Here is a 21,410-nt window from a genome sequence, read left to right as displayed (position 1 = left end):
GTACCACTGCTTGAAGAAAGTGTCTTCTAATAGGTTTGGCAATAGGTTTGGGAGTTGAGTTTGAGTCCATCTTCAACCCAAAAAGGTCCAACTAGCTTTAATAATATCAGGCCATAGCAGTACCCCACCTCTACCTTTCTCTGTCTCTGACTCTATGTGGAGCTCTGTGCCCGTTATTGATCCAGCCGTGGGCCCATCCATCTGGCCCGTCAAGAGTCATTCTCATCTCATCAGTCCATAAAGCCTTTGAAAAATCTGTATTCAGATATTTGTTGGCCAAGTCTTGATATTTTACCTTATGTGTCTTTTTCAGTGGTGGCCAGGTTTCAGCCTTCCTTACCTTGGCCATGTCCACACCTTGTAGGTCACAGTTTAGGAATATGACAGCACTGGAGGATAATGGGTTCCTGGATACTTCATGTTTGATTTTTCACAAATCCTTGGAAGTTAATTTGTGTCTTTTTTTCCTCAACACATTTTTTGCGACTCTGTTGACTATTTGCAACAAACGTTTGATGGTTCTGTGATTATACCCCAATATCTTAGTAATTTTAAGAGTGCTGCATCCCTCTATTGACCCCTTTGGCCCAAGGAAAAGAAGCTGCCTAATAATTTTGCACACCTTGATATAGGGTGCGGATCTGCTTATGCCACATCCTCCCTCATTACACAAATACACATCATGTGATATGCTTAAATCCAAAAAGCATTCAAGTTTATAGAGCTTGGAGTTGGAAAATATGTATATGCTCTCCAAAATATCAATATTAGCAGTCCCGGGAACACAGACTAAGATAAGCTTCTAATGAAATAAAGTTTTTAATGAAGTAAAAACAGATAAAGGTAGTTAAAGAGCAAGTTAATGGTGAATTGGAGAGCAAGCAGAGAATGTGTAATCTGGAACTAAACAATATATAATGTATAAATAAATCCTACTAAAAAGTAAAACATTTTAATATTGTTTCTTTTCAGTGTAAACTACAAGTAGGTGTTGTATCCAGACTTTAGTGCCTGTAACACAGTGCACTTTTGATTTGTAAAAAACATGAAAACATCAAACACACTAAAACACAATGAAGACCCGCATCTTGTCCACGAACAGAATGAGAACAGAACTTAAAATCAGGAGAAAAAAACATGAGAAAATATTTATAAAAATATATACATTTTTAAGTCGTCAAAGTTGAAAGAATAAACTTGGAAGAATTTTACATGGTGCCACATTTTGTTTAAGCAAGTAAATATATACTTTTAGCACCATCTTCTTGGGTACTTAAGATTTTATAAAGGAATACACACACACACACACACACACACACACACACACACACACACACACACACACACATTTATTTCCCTTTGAAATATTTGCAGTAGTACTTACCTGGAGATTGTTCTGTCTCAGTGTCATTAGAATTAGATCCTGTGTTGGAGTGAAGCATGACACATTGTGCATTAGATTTAATTATCCATGCAAAAAAGCAGGACATGTGAAAATAAACTTTAACCCATTGATTTATCACATGCCTTGGCACTTGCTTTGTTCTATATTTTAAATAAAAGCTAATTAAGAACATTTCCAGACACAATAGAACATTCCAAAGAGGTTCACTGTAGATTAATGTACAAGTTATTAATCAATGTAGAACAGTGTTTTATTCTGAAATTTTTATTCTGAAATTTATTTTAATTCTATTTCTGCTGGTAATTTATTTAACCTTCTAAACAGAGGGAGTTTGTGTTTACCTTGCATTCGCTGTGTCTCATCATGATTAGAATTAGATCCTATGAATGAGAAATTAAATGTGAATGAAATGTACCATTCCACAAAAAGATGTACTAGGGTACATATCCAACTCCAGAGGCAGGGGGCTTTTATGCCCTCAACAGAGGAGATTTATACTTACCCCTTACTAGCCAAGTCCTGGTGCTGATAGAATTAGATTCTGTGTTAAAGCGAGATGTGTGAAGGAAAAAGAGTCAAATTAATAGTGGAGCTCATGGGAGTGAATAAAATGTGCAATTTCACAACAAATGAATATACTGGGAAACATATGCATCAGAGGTAAAGTTACAATATGGAAAATGAATATTAGCCCATAAATCATCTAGGGGAAAATACTAATGTGTCTATGAATGACAGATTCAAATACACAGGGCATGAGCCAAATAAAAGATTTGAAAGTTATGAACTAATTAACTCAGTGTCTTTCTTTCCTTTTATAATGACATAACAACCCCTAGGTGGTTTGCATGATGAGGCAGAACACACACCAACTGAGTAAGACATGTTTAAAACAAAGACAAGAAGAAGTGAAACCAAAACATAAACAAATGCCCCATGCTCAACCACCGCTGCATGCTAGCATGTACCTGCAGGGGGATGGCACCGTGACAATTACAAAACAAATCTACCACTTGAATATACAGATTAACTCAGAATTTCAGGCATTCATGTGTAAATATAGCTGCATAATTACTGAAAAATATGTGAACATGATCAAAATAACTAATACTGTACCACATAAATGATCAAGATATTTAAAGCATGCAGTCAAAGACAAAATGTGGAGATACGTAGTAGCGCAGGTCAATGCCACACGTTCTGTAAAGAGGAAAAATATTTAATTAAGATTAAATATATTTAATCATTAAAATAGAATGATCTGAAATATGTAACTACAAAAAATTAAAAGGAAAATATTGTTTGGAAAAAATATTTGAAAATGTCATTACTAAATTTGTATTGGATGATCCTTATGAACTTAAGATACACTAAAATGTTATACAGTCACATGCTATGTGCATTTTAAAAATGTTTATTGGTTATAACCAAAGTAATGCATGTAGCATTTTTATATGCATTTATATGTAATGAAAATTTTCATAAGCATTTATATGTAATGAGCATTTGCATATGCCTCAGAAGCAGATAGCAGTGCTTTTGTCCTGAATGACCATAAATAATGTGAGAGAGGACATTATCAGGCTAAATTCTCAAATTATTGTAAATTATTACTTTACCTGTTTCTTCTATGAAGAATGTTAGAAATTTTTAATAAATATGAATTGTCAAACATCTCTATAATTTTATAAATACCTAATATGTTATACACCGAATATATAAATGAATCATGCTCACTCATCAATATTCCTACAAATGTTTTTTTTTTGTTTTGTTTTGTTTTGTTTTTTTATTTTTTATTTTTTATTTAGGGTTAAGAACTCTTTGATCATCCATGTGGACTTATCTTTAATACCCTGATTAAAGAGTCAACATGTGGCTGCTGGTGTAGGAAAGTGAGATGTTAGGATCATCCAGTACAAAAGCATCACATTATCCAACATTCAAAAGTAATGAAACAGGATTTATATCTACCTTTATCACCTTCCAATAATTCATTATGAAGATAGACTGATATTACTGTACTTAGGAACTCCAAGATACACAGAACTGATATCCAGGTCAAAACTGCAAAAGACAAAATGCTATAGAAGGTTTTGGCACAAATTGCAAAGTTTTTTTATGTCCAGTCATAGAAGACCAGGCTTTTGAATGGAGAATGGCCTATAAATCTGAAACTGATCACCAAGCAAACGTGAAGTCCCTGGTAAAATTGAGATTAAATTAAAATGGCATTAAGGATTTGCCTGTGTGTGTGTGTGTGTGTGTGTGTGTGTGTGTGTGTGTGTGTGTGTGTGTGTGTGTGTGTGTGTGTTTGTGTGTGTGGTTTTTGTATACATGGGTGAGGTAGGCTGTATGGCCAATGCATGATCACCTCTTGTAGCCTGTCACATTTTAATTTATTGTTAATTTATAATGACAATTTTCATTATTTAATTTATAGTTTTACAAGCTGCCATGGTAGAAGAAAAAAGAAGCAAACATTTATATTTGTTGGCATAGAACATCTGGATTTGGCCCTCTAACTGACATGGTCCCCTGGTCTACCCCTTCACCCACATGCTGAGATCCACCACATGGCTTTGTGTCTGTTGTCATTTTGTTGGTGTGTCGCCATGTACTTTCTGTTTACATTTACATTTCACACATGTTGCCTGAAAACGTATGTAATATGTAATGAATCATCTAAAAGTCCCTTGAGAATAAACTTGCATTTACACTTGGGAAACTGATTATACTATTCAGAATACACAAACTATTAATAGATGTACTTACATGGAACCCCCTGCTGAAAACCTAACCAGCATAGAGGCAGCAACAAAATACATCCCAGGAAAAAATTGGCTGAAAATAAGAAAAATAAGAGAATCATGCTTTTGTTATTTATTGTTTTTACTATTGTCAAAAAGCCAGGTTGCTTTATGCAATACTATTATAAAGCTAGTGTGCTTTTTCTTGAATCATAAAGTATTTGTCCTGACCCGATATGAACAGAATGTCCTAACTTTGTATGGAGGGATTTTGGTGGCTTTAATATAAATAAATACACAAAAAAATAAATAATTAAAATGATAATTGCTATGAACCCCAGGAACAACCCTCAGCGTTGCATAGCCACACCCACTGGCACACACTTCCAATCTGACTCACCTGGATTCTAGCACACACCTGATTCCCATTCCCCTCATTACCACCCCCTTTATAAGCTTTTTCTTCCCGGTTATCGACTCCTGCCTGCTTTCTAGATCTCGTCTCCTGCCTGGCCCTTGGACACCTCCCAGATGCTACCCTGTGTTTCGATGCCTGACTGACACGACCACACTTACCTTACCTGTCTGATTGGATCCTCTTCTGTGTGTGTGCAAACATTTTTCATTATATTAAATTATTATTTCATTTAATTAAATTACTATTTCAATAAATTGAATTATTTATTATTATTAAATGTTTTAAATGTTTTAAATTACTAAATTAATTATTTAAGTTAAAGAGAACATTATGCTCAAAAAGTTCACATCCACCAGAGTCACTAGGTGGGACAGATTTTGATGGCATGGTATGACTGCTGTGTCTGAGTTTGGCAGATTATAAATCATAGTCACTGCATCCCTTAACAGTCTGGGCAGCTTTTAGCTATTCTGCCTACACAGCTTAACCAATCAAACTGAAAACATCAGACTTAGGCCTGTCCACCTGTCCAACCATTGATGGATGATGTTTACATCAGTTATTTTGTGGTGCACAGTGAAAAATGCATCCATGACATAAATAAATAAATAGTTAAATGATGACAAATTATTTTTAATTAAATAATTAATTAAATATTCAAAGTGAATGTTTAAATGACAATTAAAGGAATATCAATAAATTGTATAAGCTTCTGTTGAAATGTGAGTTTAACCTGATTAATTAAATTATTAATGAATTCTCATTTTAATAATTTATTTATTTACTTATATTAAATATTCATATTCTTTCATAATATTCCCCCAAATCCCTCCAGACATTTATATTCTGGTACAACAACAAATAATAACTTCAGTAGCTAATACAAAAACTAATAGGCTACAGCCACATGCAGTCAGATATATAAGTAGGAAAATGTATTCTGAATTTTCAGATTATTTTAAGTGAAATGTTTGCCACAGAGAATATTTGTATATATAATGCTTGAAAATAATATGGTTGTATATATTGCAATTAAGCTTGGCTCAATGCACAACAGTAAGTAAACTAAATGATAACTTACCTATACTTTTCAAAGAATACCAAGTCATAATCATGAATATCCTAAATAAATTGTTTATGCATATACAGGCATATGCGCTGTTCGGGGATCCTATAAAACAACAACAAAAAATACATATTTTATACTGCAGAGCAACAGAAGGACAGAATAAACACCCACCTACTATGTGACTCTGCAAGGTAAAGTGTTTCTGATGAATAACAACAGTGACTCTACTTGGTGATGTGTTTCTGGTAAGCATCTCTTCTGTAACTCTACATGGTAAGGTGTTTCTGTTAAAGTGGCTGATGAATGTATAAGCTGTCAATTATTTCCATTCTAGGCTTTTCTCTGTGTAAACCGAGCATCCATACATTGTGTTTATCCATAGCTGGAATGGTTCACTCATTAACTCATTTACTATTCACTATACAGTGTTTGCTACATAGTGAACTGATTAGAGGACAACCAAAAACCTTTTTGGACACTATGTTTGGAAATGCTGCTCAAAGTTATATAATACTTTATGACAATAAATGGTCATCTTTTTATCATATTAATGACATTTCATCTTTTGGTCCTCTTGTACTTCCTATTTACTTTAGCCCTACATTGCTCCTATATCTGATCTCTATTATTTCCATTATTTTGTAAAAATAAAGTAAACAAAATACCTTTATGATGGAAGCTCAAGAAGAACAGCAGAAGCAGTAAAAAGAGCTGGGATGGCCAAGACAACACCATAAAAAAACTATCATTAGTGCTCTGGATGGCTTCATATTTATGCCAGTTATGCACAACCAAACCTAGAGCAAAATAAAACAACATCTTTTAAATCATATATACTCAAAGCTGAAGCAGAATAAACTCAACAGATTAATGCATTTATTGAACTGTGTAAGCCACTCTATACTTTAATGAACAGCTTGTTTCTGACATGTCATCAAGACCGGTATGGCTTGCACAGGGTTTAAGACATGATTAAGTCAGTTGATTACTGATGGGGGAATGGGGGTAGAGATAGGAGTGGGGGGCAGTGATGGGGGAGTGCAGGTGAGAGTGGTGGTGGGGGTAGGGTTACTCTGTTACTCTAGGGTTACTCTGTTATTCTAGGGTTACTCTGTTTACTCTAGGGTTACTCTGTTTACTCTATGGTGACTCTGTTACTCTAGGGTTACTCTGTTACTCTGTTTAATCTTCATCTCATTTGTCTATGAACCCATGTTCCAGGAATCAACTGACTTTTACATCTATGTTTTAACAAACTGTAACCAGGTCCCTTATGTTCCTAACAAGTACGTTCTGTCATGAAGAGTGGCGTGGCTTGTACTGTGTTTAAGACATGCCTTAAAAAAAGCTGATTACTGGGTAACTGTGGTCTGTATAAAGCATATAACACAATGCATCTCACGTCTGTCAATGATAATAGTTCGCTGTAAAATACTTTGTTGATTAAACCTAGATTTTCCATCCTAACTGCAGACACTCTGTCACTAATATAAGCCTCCCTGCATTAAACTGTAGAGCAGTTACTGACTAAACAGAGTCTCTTATGTTAACAGGAACTATCTACCCAGTGTCTGGTAAATGTTTACATATACAACTATTCATACATATTTCTATAAAACATCGAGGTAGCACATGCAATATGGGGGAGACAGGCATGTAAGAGGCTAATAGCATTTTAACCAAAAGACATACAGCATAATTCACTGTTGGTAAGAGTTAATAAGAATACCAAATGGTCATGATGGTTATTGATGCATGCGTATTTTGCATGTGAACAATTTTTAATTTTAGATTTTCTGTTTTATAGAGTTGACTATTTTAATTTGCAAAGCAATGATACATTAATCATTGTAGATCAGTGGAGGAAATCCAAATTTTATCTGCTAAAAGTTATATTTTATGTTATAGTAATTTTTGAGGTAAGAAAAGATTGAAAAGGATATTTGACACTGGATACCTTTGCAAGGTACTGTTCAGTTCCAATAACAAGCTGTGGTTTAGCACAAAATAAATTAATTGTTTAAATTTAATTTTATAATTTGTCCCAAAGATTTTGTTCACAAGATATAAGTAAGACAAATCAGTGCATTCAGAACATTCAGTTCATATTATTTTGAAAGTTGATATTGATAGATGTTACAAAATATTTAATTGCCCCCCATTGTTGAGTAAATAGTATTTTGCATACATACCTGAATAAATCACTGCAGTTATTAAAGCATATCCTTGAGAAACTGCAGTTTTTTTTATAAATCTTCTGATATTCTCTGTAATAGAATAATGTCAGAGGTTAAAACCATCATGAGCAAAATCATAAAATGACTCACTGTGAATCTGTCATCTCAATATGAAACAATTTCCAGATCTTCCATCTGAGTCTTAATGTAGACTTAATGCACTTGGATCCCAAGCATTGCTCATGGATTCATAGGTTAATTACATAGTCTACATAAATAATTTTTATGAGAATGGAAGTATAAGCTTAGTCTGTTTTTATTTATAGATACACAAACTGTTGGCAAGCAGCACTAGAACTTTGTGTTCTTGAAGAGAAAGATAAGAATTTGCTCAATCAATTTAGCGATCTAGATGCTTTAAATACTAATAATATTTATGATGATTTAAAATACTAATAATACTACACAGCAATAGCTAACTTTCAAAAACTTGGTTGGTCAGAGTTGCTTCGTTGAGTGTTTAGTGTTGTTTCTGTGCACACCACTGTAGTGGCTCCATTATTCTTAAAACAATCAAATTTAAATGTTTTTGCATTTTGGAGCACACAAGGATCATAGAAATTACTCAAACATCTACAGCAAGTATCAAATTACACTACAGAGAATTATTTACATTTACCTGACAATTTTATCCAACGCAGCTTACATTTATGACCCTTGAGGGTCAAGGGCCTTACTCAGGTGCCCAGCAGTAACAACTTGGTAGTGATGTGGCTTAAACCAGCAACCTTTTGAATATAAGTCAAGTACCTTAACCACTGACCTACCTGCAGCTAATAAGGTGACAATGATTGTAGAGATAGGGTAGTTGTATTCAAAGTAACAGAGTAGTTGATAAAGTGCATTTCTTTTTATATCTATTCATTAACTTCCATCATTCCCTGAAAGACTGCTTTATATAACATACCTGGAAATGTCTTGAAATGGGAAGTAACCCAAAGCAGGGAAAGAATCCTTAAAAGATTCAGAGCTGAGCAAGTAGCCACCTCAGCAAGAAACCCTGCAGAGAAACCAAATAATTAAATGTTAGTGATAAGCCCTTCACAGTCAAAACAGAGTGTTACAGCAACAAAATGAGCTTGGGTGGACAACCACATCAGGCCTTTGTGTGTGTCTCTGTAACCCAAAACTAAATGACATAGTCCAAGAGCAGTGAGCTAAGAAATAACTAACAAAATATACAGCAAGGGATAAAGAAGTGAAGTGAGTGGCAGAGGAATTCAGAATGATCAGTGAGAAGCAACAACTCATTCTGGCTAGAGTCCTCACAGGAAATATCTAAACACACTTTAACATGGGAGTTGATGGAGATGGTAATGAGTTGTTCATTAAAATGTTCATGCATAGTCTTTAATCTCATCAGGAGGGTGAGGAACACATGCAGATGAAGCGCAGATGGACGGTCATCCTCTATCTATTAAACTTGCTAACACAATGTGAAATATTACAATAGTTATGTAAAAGTTAGCTATGTTCAGTTAGTCATTTGTGCGATAGCATTAATGTGTTAATGTGTTAATCATTTCACACTGGTAATTTTTCAGTCAATTTTGCATGTTCTAAAAGACTAGTGTATTACATCAGTTAATGCTTTTGTTGGAAAGACCATTCCTAAAGGTATGCTTCATTAAGGAGTGACAACACATGCTACATCTGACATCACCAACAATAGTTCCAGAAGAGACATTGGAGCGAATGTAGCCAGTGACTGTTCCTCGTTATTCACATTTCTTGTGCAATGGCGTCCTTGACCTGATGTACGTTGATTACCTACTGTACATTTTAGTTAAGAGTACATGTTTGGCCATTGTCAATGTTTGCTTGAGATCTAACTTAGAATTGAATGTTATAAACACATTACGGTATTAGCCTACTGAGTTGCTAATTTAATACTCTTATTATTCCTCACTAATAATGTTTGTTATGTGATCTTGTCAACCTAGTTTTAGAACTTCACATGCAAGAATATAGAAGGATTACCACATTCTCCCCTTATAGAGGGAACTGATGGAAATCTAATTAATTTATGCATATTCATATTGCATAGCAGATTCACTGTGAATATATTACTCTATACGAATGACTAGCACTGATGATGATGGAATGATTATTTGAATGTATGTTCTGTTTTCTTATTCCAGACCGTACTTCTCATGCTCCATACTTCACTCTTCATATCCTCTACATACTTCTCACTTCATATTTTACACCTCAAATACCTAACCTTTTGTCTAAAATGAATAAACCTGAGCCTGTGTGTTAATGTGCATAGTGAATGTGCTGGTGTGCAAACATGCCTAATGTGTTGCATTGCTGAATTTTATTAAAGAGTTGAATATCACTACTAACACTCCAGTGTTCTGACTGACACTCTGAAGGAGGACAAATCGCCCCTTAGAACCTGCCTCATTATGCAGTCCACTTGCCTTACCTCTATCAAACAGCTTTATCTAGGTGAATAAGCAAATTTCTTGCATTTTTCAAACAGCCAGGAAATGAAAATGAGATTATTACAATTTTCAGCTGACCTAGACATCTGTAGTACTGTCAAAAACTAAGGAACCACTACAAGTTTTCATCTCTAACAAGAAGTCACTATTATTGCATGTTTACCGATTTATGAATCAAGCGATATCAAAATGTTAAAATTTAACAATATATCCTGTTTTTGCTATATTGATATTATTACAGTTAACATAACAATAACTAAAAAGTATAAAATATTAACTACAAATACCTACCCTCAGTCACACCCCAAAGGATGAAGGCAACAGCCAAAGCAATGGTTGGACAGCAGACAAATGTGCACTGTAGAGCCAAGTCTGATTTGGTGTTTTCTGTAGAGGAGATAAAACATGTGCATACAACTTCAAAGCGTCAACTTCATTAATATGTTTCATAACTTCTTAATTTTAGGAATAATCAAATCAACCTGACTTACTGTTATTTTTTATAGAAGTGTATGCTGCGTAGCCTAGCACAAGTAGAAGTACAAATGCCAGGATACAGAAACACAACACCCCTGTATGCATACTGGAAAAACCTGTGTGGCACAGAAATCAGTGCTTATACAATGTCATTCAAATGTAAAAATGAAAAATGTGAATGAAAAACAGAACCACTCCTGACTTGTGTAACTGTATTTTCTATTATACTAATTTGTGCTTCTAGCTGTGTTGTTTGTTTTTCAAAATTTGCATGGTGATGCTACTTTTTGAAATGCCAGGCAATGCATTAACAAATATATATATATATATATATATATATATATATATATATATATGGGCTACACCTAACAACTATCTGGGTAGTTAAAATATCTATTGATTTTTGAGGCGACTAATCAGCTATTCAGATTGTAGGTTTCACAACTAATAAGTGGATCTTATTTATGTAGCAGATTTTAAATACAGATTGATGTTTTAGGCATGTGCTAACTAATAATAAAAGTTATAAAGATTAATATTTAATTATATGTCTGTATATTTTTCATGATCCATTTTTTTCTGTCAAAATTTAAAAGAAGGACAAGCAAAGTATCAGCAAGAGAATAACAAAACTACAGCACTTTTCCTTAATCACATAAACCAGCCATCTAAATGTCAAAGAAATAAAGAGGGCGATGGGGTGAGAGGACAAACATAAACACACCCACAAATGATTTGAATTAATTCGAATGCAACCCACATTGGGCAAGCATGCACAGAGTTGTAAAATGTTTTGTGATCTAGAAACTTGTGCACTCAACAGCAACGTTGTAAATGACACTGTGCAACTGTAAATGTTGCCATGACAACAATGCATTGTTTAAGATGGCAAATTTAGAGCAGTAATGAATCCGCCATACAAAGAAAAAAAATTATCTCAGTACAGAACCTGAGAATGTTCTGCATTAAACTATGTGGAAAACTGCACTCACACTGCTACTGTGATATTAACAGACATTTCCTTACCATTCCCACAAGAATGTCAGAAAGTAAATATTTTCTTTCTTGTTTTAATACCCTTGGATTAAGTTACTAATATTCCAATTCCATTGCAATTATTTTGTATGTTTGATGGCATTAATTTATTGATCAAGAAAAAAGTATTTCATAATGTAAAATGTTATAGCTCATAACATGGATTAAAGTGGCTAATTTTAACATTAACACTAGATAGCTATCTAGCTAACTAATTTATCGAGACGAGTCTTCATCATCCATGTTCTTCCACTTCAGATGCTCCAGCGTAACTGATGTCCTTGAGTAGATGGAGCTCAGATATGTAGGGATCCCTGACAGCCCTTCTGGTTTAAACAGATTATGATTTAAACAGTGTTGGATTCTGGCTTGCTACTGTTTTTACCCTCTTGCTGTAAAATCATTAATGGAGTCATGGCTCCTGAGCAGATGGATATTTGTGCCTTCCTCATGTCCCAGCAGTGATTCACTGCATATTTGTTATGTCATGTTGTGCTCCAGCTCCCCTACATCACCCACATGCTTTGCACCACACCGAGAACAAAAATGCTTACTCACCCAGCTGCTGTACTTCCACTGTGGTGTTAGCTGATAAGTCTTCATGGAATACTTCACATATGTAGAAGCCTTTGTCTTCAATCTGAATGTTCTTCAGCCTAAGCGAGAAGTTTCCTTTGTGGATTTCCTCACGGCTGAAGAGCTCAACTCTGTCTCTGTATGCTTCATGGATTGACTCTGGCACAGTCTGACCATTTATAAATTGGAACACTACCATGTCTTCATCTGTTTTCCTTTTCTTCCATGAGACTTCTTCAAGCTCCTCAGGAGGGATGTGGGAGTGTACAGAGCAGTTCAGAGTGGTGTCCTCTCCCGCATACACAGAAACAACATGACCTCCAGACACAGTCAAATACACTAGAAGAATAATCATTGGAAATATTAAAGTTCTAAAGTCTCAGATAAAGTCTCGGTTTTTAGGTCTCAGATCAGACAATAAAATTGCACAATATATTCAGTTAATTCCTAGCTCTAAAAACTAATAAATATAATATTTAAAGTATAGACAACTTCATTTTTCAAGAGGACAATTTAAACTGTGTGACAATAATTGTGTGAATATTCACCCACCACTCATCTTTATTTCAATCAAAGTTTCATTAGATTCCTGGTTTCTGTAAACAACACACTTGTAGAGTCCTGTATCCTTAGTGGTCACATCTGTAAGTAAAAGAGAGAAGTTTCCACGGGCAATGTCCTCAATAAAGAAGTGTGCCCTATCATGGTAAGCCTGGTCCTGAGACTCTGGTTGACTCTCTCCATCTTGGAACAAATGCACAATCGTTTCAGAGTCTGTTCTCCTCCACTCCACTTCCAGCTCTTCCACTGGTATGGGAGTTTGAACATAACAGGACAGCATCACCGAGCCTCCAGGTTGGATAGCCAGAGGACCAGAGGGGCCTAACACATGGAGCCCTAAAATAAATTTAAAATAATTGCAATTTTGTTAATGTGTCATGTTCCATTTAAAATATTTAAACAATCATTCTTTGACTCACTGGCTGCATGCACTCTATTCCCTTGTACATCTTCCTTGTAATCTACAATGCAAATTAGTTGAGACAACTTGGCCGATGACAATGTTTGGTTTACAGATTTGCATATTAAATGTCCAAAGGTATAATATTTTCTTAAGGCTTCACACACATTGTCATATAGTCGAACAGACTATGGGGCATCAGCCTGTATATGCTAATGAGCTGGAGAGAGGACAAGCAGAGGTTTGTCATGCGTGCTAAAGGCTGAAATGGTGGCATTTACATCCCTGACACTAACATCCTTCCAGTTTACAGTTCAGTTACCAACCAGCAATACCACAATTTAAACCAGTAGCCCTCCAGTAGATAACATGCTCCTCTTTAACCACCAGACCATTTGTATTCAAATCCGGTCCTGCATTTCGTAATCCCTTGTAGTTGATTAAATGATTAATGTAACTTGGGCACTTGTCACACTCCTATATGAAGAGGGTGGAAACCTGGGATCTGGGATCTGAATACCACTGTACTAGACTATAATAGAGAGAATAGGCTATGCAGTATTACAAACATCAGGTTCATTAAATGAGTCCTCAAGAACAGCTGGGCATGTTGATTAATACTGTTCCTTGAAGTTTGGATTTCTTAGCTGTTATGTGGATGGTACATACACAGATGGCAGGATAAAGGTGATGATCTGTAGACAAAATGAGGCTCTAAGGTATTTGTGTAGAGGTATAATGGACAGATATCGTGTTTACGGTATTATGACTTATATTTAAGGTGCATCATTGTCCTGTTTGTTTTGTGTGTCTGCTAAGCCTACAAATTCAACTGCAGTGATAGTGTAATATATGTTGCATTAATCAAATATATCTACCTGGCACAACTACACATTGTAGTGTGGATAATATCATAAGATTTCACTTATTTTCAGGACAAACGTGCCACTATGCCAATATTTCGTAGCACACGTTTACTGCAATGTAAACATTTCTATTGATACCATTAAATCAAAGTCTTTCTTATAACTTTCGTTTTCTTTAACTAGATTAAAAGTTGTTTCAGAATTAAAATTCTGGGGTTATACAAACTTAAATGAATAAAAGGGTTATATAAAAAGGATATTACATCGGATGTTTAAATATTTTGAACAAAAGAATTTAGACGCACAATGAAATCTATGACCACAGCGATTGTTTTTTTTCTGTGTTTCTTAACGTGCACATTTAGTGATTTTTTTTCTCTTTTCTCTTTAGAGATCTGACTTTCGTTCTATTATCCACTTAGCTACTGATTCTACTGGCTCAGACGGTGCGTTCAACTCGTTGTAGAGCTGGGGGGCATTAGCCATTGTGTACGTCGCCACGTTTAACACTTCTCGCCGTTTATACAATTTAGTTTAAATCTAAAATATACTAACAAAAAAGAATATTGTTTAAAGCATAGCTTACCATTAGAGAGAACACTGACCGACAGAGCAAAGCAAATAACGAGGCTCGTCTTCATGTTTGGGAAGTTAACGGTCTTGCCACTTGAACGGTGAAAACTTATACTTTCACTTTCCTACAAATACACAGAATGTTATACTGAGTGGATTTGAACGTGCCAAAAATAGACAGAACTCCAGTGGACCATTAACTATACAGCACTCTTCACCGCAAGCGTCAAGGAAGAATGTGATTGGCCATCTCAATCTTATTTTCTGAGAAAAAAAAAAAGATCTGGAGTTCTGCCATTTTGCAGGCTGTTATGCTAGATACAGTGGTGCAGATGTAGTCCAATAGTCCACTAGGGTATTTTTTGGTTTTATTTTTATCTAAACACATAGTTCAATGCATTCATTCATTTTGGCATGATATTAAATGTGAAACATCTTTAAAAGCTGTTAATAGAGTAAAGGAAAGAATACCAAACACAATTTCAAATAAACTGTGTAAAAAGTCTGAATTATTTGTGTCCCACAGTCAAGAAAACATGTGGTTTTGCATTCTTGTGTTCTCCTTTCCCTACTCTCTCTTTCTTAAAGTGATCTGTCTCTGTTCCCCCTCTCTGTGTTATGGTGAATCCCCCCCCCCCCCCCGTTAAATTTATTGTCTGTGTTCCCTCCATCTTTGGTCACATCCTCTCTCTTTCTCTCTCTCTTTCTCTCCTTCTGTCGTTGTTTACACGTTTGTGTTGTTGGTTTGACTCCATTAGTGTGTGTGTTTGAATGTGAATGTTACATGTAAAATAAATGTATGCTTATGTTCCATGTGACTCGTCCCCGCATCCTGCTTAAACCTCCAATGTTACAAATTTTACATTTTGGTATCATATGTTATCTGACAGAGTGTTCAATTAAACTCTGTAAGAGTTCATTCAATACTAATTATCATGCTCATCCTGAAGTGGATCATGTAATCTAGAGCATAGCAGGACTGGATTGAAAATAAATTAAAGTTTTCAAAAAACCATAATTTAACATTTTTATATCAGTTGAAATATATTTCACTATGTGACCCCACAGCACCTAGTCCAGAGTATATGGATAATTTACACCATGTAATCCCACAGCACCTAGTCCAGGGAATAAAGTTGATATATACCATATGACACCATAGCTCATAATACAGGGTATATGTGATATCAGCAAAGAGCTAAAGATCCATTGCATCTCAAATTCACAGGCACCAGATATTCAGGTTCATGTTCTTGTCTGCTCTGAGTTGAAGATAAGATGTTAGTTTTTTTTAAAGCATCAGTCTAGTATGAAATACTTACCTGGTATGCTGTTTGTTGGGGGGGTCCGTGGTCTGGGGGATCTGGGGTTGTTGGGTAGAGATTCCTAGCGCTGTCTCTTGGGTCTGTTTTTCTCTCTTGGGTCTAACTCTTGTCTTTAATGCCTTGAGTTACACCTTCTCCACTTTGGAGGTCACTCAGGCCTTTGCTATAGTTTCCCCAGGGCTTGGGATTCCTCTGGCCCTCCTTCCCACTGGCCTCTTTATAGAGATTTACTGGCTTGTTAATACAGTCACACTGTGTTGAAACAAACCCTTTTTCCCCTCACACAACCCACCTTGCAAGAACTTGTGTAAATCACCCAGCAGTTGTTACATACTTTTAGAGTATACTGTACTACTGAAATATGTGTCAGCATTGTACAATATCAACAATACAATAGAATGTGTCAGCATAAAGCTTGTACTAGACATGTATTTGGTTTTAAGCTTTGGACAAAAGTGTCTGCCAAATAAATACATTTAAATATAAGAAGGAGTCATACCATTTCACTTTCTTGCACATTCAATGCAGCTTGTTATTTTAGGAGAAAGTAAAGAGTGAGAAGAAAAGACAGTAGGGACAATTAAGTATATGGATGTATAGTTGATCTCCCCATCTCTGCTGAAGATCCTAAGAAACTTGGGATCTTAAGTGGTGTAAAGGTGGTCTCCTGCCATTCAAAATACATGCAGATGTAAAATGAAGGATCTGACAGCTATCTTGGGACAGAGATGCATATGATACAGCATATGTAATATACAGGACAATTTGGAACTTCTGTTCTGACAGTGTTATTGCCCCCAGCAAAAATGAAAATTGTATTAGTGTGGCACTAAAGTTTATTTTCTTAGATAAAAAGTGAACTGAAGGGCTAGGAACGAGGTATAGTCTGGGAAGGAAAAAGAGATCAGTAGCCAGAAAAATCAGTAGGAAAAGAGAATGCTTGGTATGCATACTATTATGGCAATACATCACGAAGAGGTTTCAAGTTTCAAAGTTTCAAAGTTTTATTTGTCGCATATATAGTCATAGATGGTATAACTCGCAGTGAAATGCTTTTTGTCACTGCTCTGTCCGAGCTGAGGGGATGCAGGGATACAGTGATAAATACAGTATATGTATAATATAATATGTATATATACATATATATATACACAATGTACAATGTATATTTATATGTATATATGTGTATATACAAAGTGTAGAATTACCAGTTGCAATTTACAATTTATAGTTTACAATTTACAAGATAGTTGTCAAGATGTTATTGACATCATACGCAGTGCACAGAGTGGTCCCCACAGTTCATCAGTTGCCCTGATTCAGGGCCTGAATGGCCTGCGGGAAGAAGCTCCTCTTCAGTCTCTCTGTGTTGGTCTTCAGGGAGCAAAAACACTTCCCTGACCTCAACAGAGAGAAGAGCCTATTGTTGGGATGCGTGGGGTCCTTCACAATCCCCCTGGCTTTGGTCTGGCACCGCTTGTGATAGATAGTCTGCAGGTCAGGAAGTTCCATTTGAATGATGTGCTCTGCTGAATGCACCACCCTCTGGAGTGCTTTTCTGTCCTTTTTGGTGCTTGTAGCCTCAAAGCGAGCGAAGAATGTTTTTAGCTCATTCGCCAGAGACTCATCCGCACTCATCTGTCTGGAGGTTGGGCTCCTGTAGTCTGTTGTGGAATTTTGAACAAACAGCAAGTCAGATGTGATTAAGAGAGTAATTTAATAAGAAAAAGATCACAAAGTTTGGCTCGCCTCAGATAGGGAGCCCCGAGTATACAAAAGCATGGCTAGTTATACTACTCCTGTTCTGTTCTTTTAACCAATCATCTTTTCTCAAGCAGCTCTTCTTCCCTTTGTTGCTGTGGCTATAAGCCAATCAGCTCTTGGCTTGGTTTGTTCTCCAAACCAACCCAAACTGGTTCCAAACAGTGTGGGTTGTGTGTCAAGTTGACCTTGATGTTAACAGTTCCTGATACATGTTCAACTTAATCAGCAACAGGCAGATACAAATGTGCAGACAGCATTATTAATTTGGCAACAGAAGGATCAGCATGATTATATATGAATCACATAATACATAGTTTCATAACATTTTCCATCACATTTCCCCCCTTTGATTCTTATACGATCATTTGTTAATTATCAGAGAATACTTTGTGCAGATGCAAAGTGTTATCCTCATCCAGGTCCTCTTCAGTGACCTGAATGAGTTGGTATCTAGTATCCATGTTCATGCGAATAGTACTAAGCATACACTGGCATAACAAGGGTCCACAACATATAATCAAGGCAAGTAGTAAAATGGATGGGATCATCATAATTACAATACTTTTCCATGTTAAGAATAGAGATCCCCGTTTCCAGTCCCAAGGTCTCACTCCAGCTTCTTCAACACGAAGTTGGTCAGCAATCTTACTCATATGGTCCAAGGCCATGGAGATATTACCTCCAGGTGCATCATTGGGCAGTATGTACGTGCAACAATGGTCGCCTATCATTGAGCACACTCCCCGCTCCTTAGCGAGGAGCATGTCCAAGGCCATGCGGTTTTGTGTCGTCAGTAGTACTTGGAATGGTCCTCTCCACCTGGGTTGGCTCCACCGCTTCCTCCTGAAGTCTTTTATCAGCACCCAATCGCCTGGCTGATGCATGTGGAGGGGATTGTCTGTCACCTCAGGAAGGACTGCCTTCACCTGCTTAGACACATGGGAGAGAGATTTGTGCAGAGACACACAATACTGCAAAAGCGATTCATTGATCAGGTTAGTATCCCAATCGGGCGGACCTATCCCCGTGTTGGGAGACCGTCCAAACACTATCTCAAAAGCTGATAGTCCTGTTCGTGCCTGCGGCCTGGTTCGACATTGCCACAGGACGAGGGGAAGGCATTTTACCCAATTCATGCCTGTTTCCTGCATTAATTTAGCTAGACCCCCTTTAATGGTACCGTTTGCCCGTTCTACTGCCCCTGCACTAGCAGGGTGATAACTGCAGTGTTTTCTCATATCCACTCCTAGGTATTTAGTCAGAGCCTTTAGCCCTTCATGTACGAAGGGTGTTCCATTGTCACTAGACACTCGTTGTGGCAACCCCCACCAGGGAATAATTTCCCTCAGTAGCACTTTTGCTACTGCATCACTATCTTGTTTCCCTGTTGGGAAGGCCTCCACCCACTTACTGAACATGCACACACATACAAGCATATATCTCTACCCTTCTGCTGGTGTTAGTTCTACAAAATCTATTTGCCAATGTTGAAACGGTTCACTGGGCGGCGGGTGTCCGGCGGGTGCGTGTTTGGTATGATTGTCTCCGTGTGGTGTATTTTGTGCACATACCAGGCACCGGGAACAAAGATTTTGGGTGTGTGTGTTTATTCCTGGTGCATACCAATGTCTTGTTATGCTCTCCACTATCCCCCCTTTGCTCATGTGACTTCTCCCATGAGCAATCTCAATTAGTCCTTTCATATAAGAAGTGGGGAGACATGGTTTGCTCATATCCGGGTGTACCCATATTCCTCCTATTTGTTTACATCCCCCTTTTTTCCATTTTGCGTAGTCTTGTGGAGTGGCTTGTTTTTGTATGTCTTTGGTAGTTATTCTGGTTTCAGTGTCTGTTTGTGCCATTTGTGGTTTGAGCGGTTGTAACGCTGTGAGTTGAGCTACTTTATCCGCATAGGCATTCCCTTTTGACGCAGTGTCATCTGCTTTTGTGTGTGCAGCGCACTTTATGATTGCTACTTCCTTTGGTAGTTGGATTGCTTCCAACAGCTCTGCTACTAGGTGGTGGTTCTTTATCTTTGCTCCTGAGCTGGTGAGAAAGTTGTGATGTTTCCAAATGGCCCCAAAGTCATGTGCCACTCCCCAAGCATACCGGGAATCGGTCCAGACATTCACGGTCTTATCTTGTGCTAGCTTACATGCCTGTATGAGTGCGACAAGTTCAGCTGCCTGCGCTGAGTAGGTAGATGGGAGTGGTTCTGCTTTCACCACTTCTGTGTGTGACACGACGGAATATGCTGCTCGGTTAGTGCCTTGAGAGTCACGTCTGGCTGAACCATCCACAAACAATTCCAGGTCCGCATTAAGTATTGGTTCCTCCTTTAAATCTATTCTGGGAGATGTTGCAATTTCTAACACTTGTTGGCAGTCATGGGGCTCTCCCTCCTCCTCTGTAGGCAATAGAGTGGAGGGATTTAAACTGGGAATGCTTTCACAGTCACGTTTGGCATGTCTAATAAGGCTGTGTGGTATCTGAGCCACTGCTGAGTGGATAAATGCGCTACCTTTTGGTCCTGTAATACTCGTGATACTGCATGGGGAACGTGTAGGGTTAGATTGGCATACCCTACTATATCTCTGGACGCTACTAGAGCCCTCTCCGCTGCGGCTACTGCTCTTATGCAACAATGGCAGGCCTGCTGCAACTGCATCCAGCTTTCCTGAGAAGTAGGCTACTGGCCTCTGTTTGTCCCAGTGTTTTTGCGTTAAAACGCTTGTCATGTATTGTCCTTTCACATCTACTGTCTGCTCAAATGGTTTATTGGGATCTGGAATGCCTAAGGTGGGCATGACCTGTAGTAATTGCTTCAGTGCTGTAAAGGCTGTTTTGGCTTCTGGCGTCCATTCTAACTGAAAGGAATTCAACCCCTTGGTCGGTATTATATTCCTGAGTGGCCCCTCATGCTCTGCATAAGATGGTATGAACATTCTACAATAGGAACACATGCCTAAAAAGGACAGCAGCTGTTTTTTCGTCGTGGGCTTTGGTATAGTCAAAATGGTATTTACTTCGTCTTTAGTCAGCATGCGCGTTTGTTCAGTAATGTCATGTCCTAAAAGTGCACTTGCTGCTTACAAAACTGTAATTTGGATTTGGATGCCTTATGGCCTTCCCCTGCTAAATGATGTAGCAGTGCCACCGTGGCTTGTTTACACGCTTCTCGTGTTTTCCCACAAATCAAAAGATCATCAACGTATTGCAGCAAGGCTGTTCCTTCAGGGAGCTCTAAAGCTTCTAGGCTTCGGTGTAAGGCGGCGCTGTAAATGGTTGGTGATTCACAATACCCCTGACACAGTCTCGTAAATGTGTATAGCTTTCCTTCAAAAGTGAAAGCAAACCAAAATTGACTATCCTTGTGCACAGGTACACTAAAGAAAGCACTGGCCAAATCAACTACACTGAACCACTTACTGTCTGGTGGGATCTGAGAGAGAATGGTGTGCGGGTTTGGAACTTCTGGGGCTCTAGGGTGCACTGCCGCGTTGA

General features: G+C 37.3%; 2 protein-coding genes across 7 annotated transcripts in view; both read right to left on the bottom strand.

Moving 5' to 3' along the window:
* LOC118242396 overlaps positions 1-14,915 on the bottom strand; it is a 28,868-nt gene extending 13,953 nt beyond the window's left edge. For 3 of the 6 annotated variants that reach the window (XM_035533305.1, XM_035533304.1, XM_035533306.1), the window contains exons 1-15: positions 14,831-14,915; positions 12,970-13,314; positions 12,400-12,756; positions 10,821-10,922; positions 10,621-10,716; positions 8,787-8,879; positions 7,835-7,909; positions 6,308-6,439; positions 5,655-5,744; positions 4,181-4,249; positions 3,380-3,472; positions 2,522-2,605; positions 1,908-1,946; positions 1,747-1,785; positions 1,385-1,423 (exon numbers count right to left, since the gene is read on the bottom strand). In XM_035533305.1, the coding sequence (XP_035389198.1) occupies positions 1,385-1,423; positions 1,747-1,785; positions 1,908-1,946; positions 2,522-2,605; positions 3,380-3,472; positions 4,181-4,249; positions 5,655-5,744; positions 6,308-6,439; positions 7,835-7,909; positions 8,787-8,879; positions 10,621-10,716; positions 10,821-10,922; positions 12,400-12,756; positions 12,970-13,314; positions 14,831-14,885 (1,708 nt within the window). In that variant the 5' untranslated portion in view covers positions 14,886-14,915. The remainder of the gene's footprint in view (positions 1-1,384; positions 1,424-1,746; positions 1,786-1,907; positions 1,947-2,521; positions 2,606-3,379; positions 3,473-4,180; positions 4,250-5,654; positions 5,745-6,307; positions 6,440-7,834; positions 7,910-8,786; positions 8,880-10,620; positions 10,717-10,820; positions 10,923-12,399; positions 12,757-12,969; positions 13,315-14,830) is intronic. The other 3 variants (XM_035533308.1, XM_035533309.1, XM_035533307.1) reach the window with 3 other exon arrangements.
* Positions 14,916-16,241: 1,326 nt separating this feature from the next.
* LOC118242424 (protein NYNRIN-like) lies at positions 16,242-19,401 on the bottom strand. The gene is made up of 3 exons (XM_035533573.1): positions 18,586-19,401; positions 17,697-17,806; positions 16,242-16,394 (listed from the first exon to the last, which is right to left on the bottom strand). The coding sequence occupies exons 1-3, from the start codon at positions 19,340-19,342 to the stop codon at positions 16,242-16,244; spliced, it is 1,020 nt and encodes a 339-aa protein (XP_035389466.1). The 5' UTR covers positions 19,343-19,401.
* Between the last annotated feature and the right edge of the window lie 2,009 nt (positions 19,402-21,410).

Source organism: Electrophorus electricus, chromosome 14 (assembly GCF_013358815.1).
Source record: "Electrophorus electricus isolate fEleEle1 chromosome 14, fEleEle1.pri, whole genome shotgun sequence".
NCBI classification, from domain to species: Eukaryota; Metazoa; Chordata; class Actinopteri; order Gymnotiformes; family Gymnotidae; genus Electrophorus; species Electrophorus electricus.
Note: the sequence above shows the minus strand (reverse complement) of the source record. Positions and strands in the feature narration are given on the sequence as shown.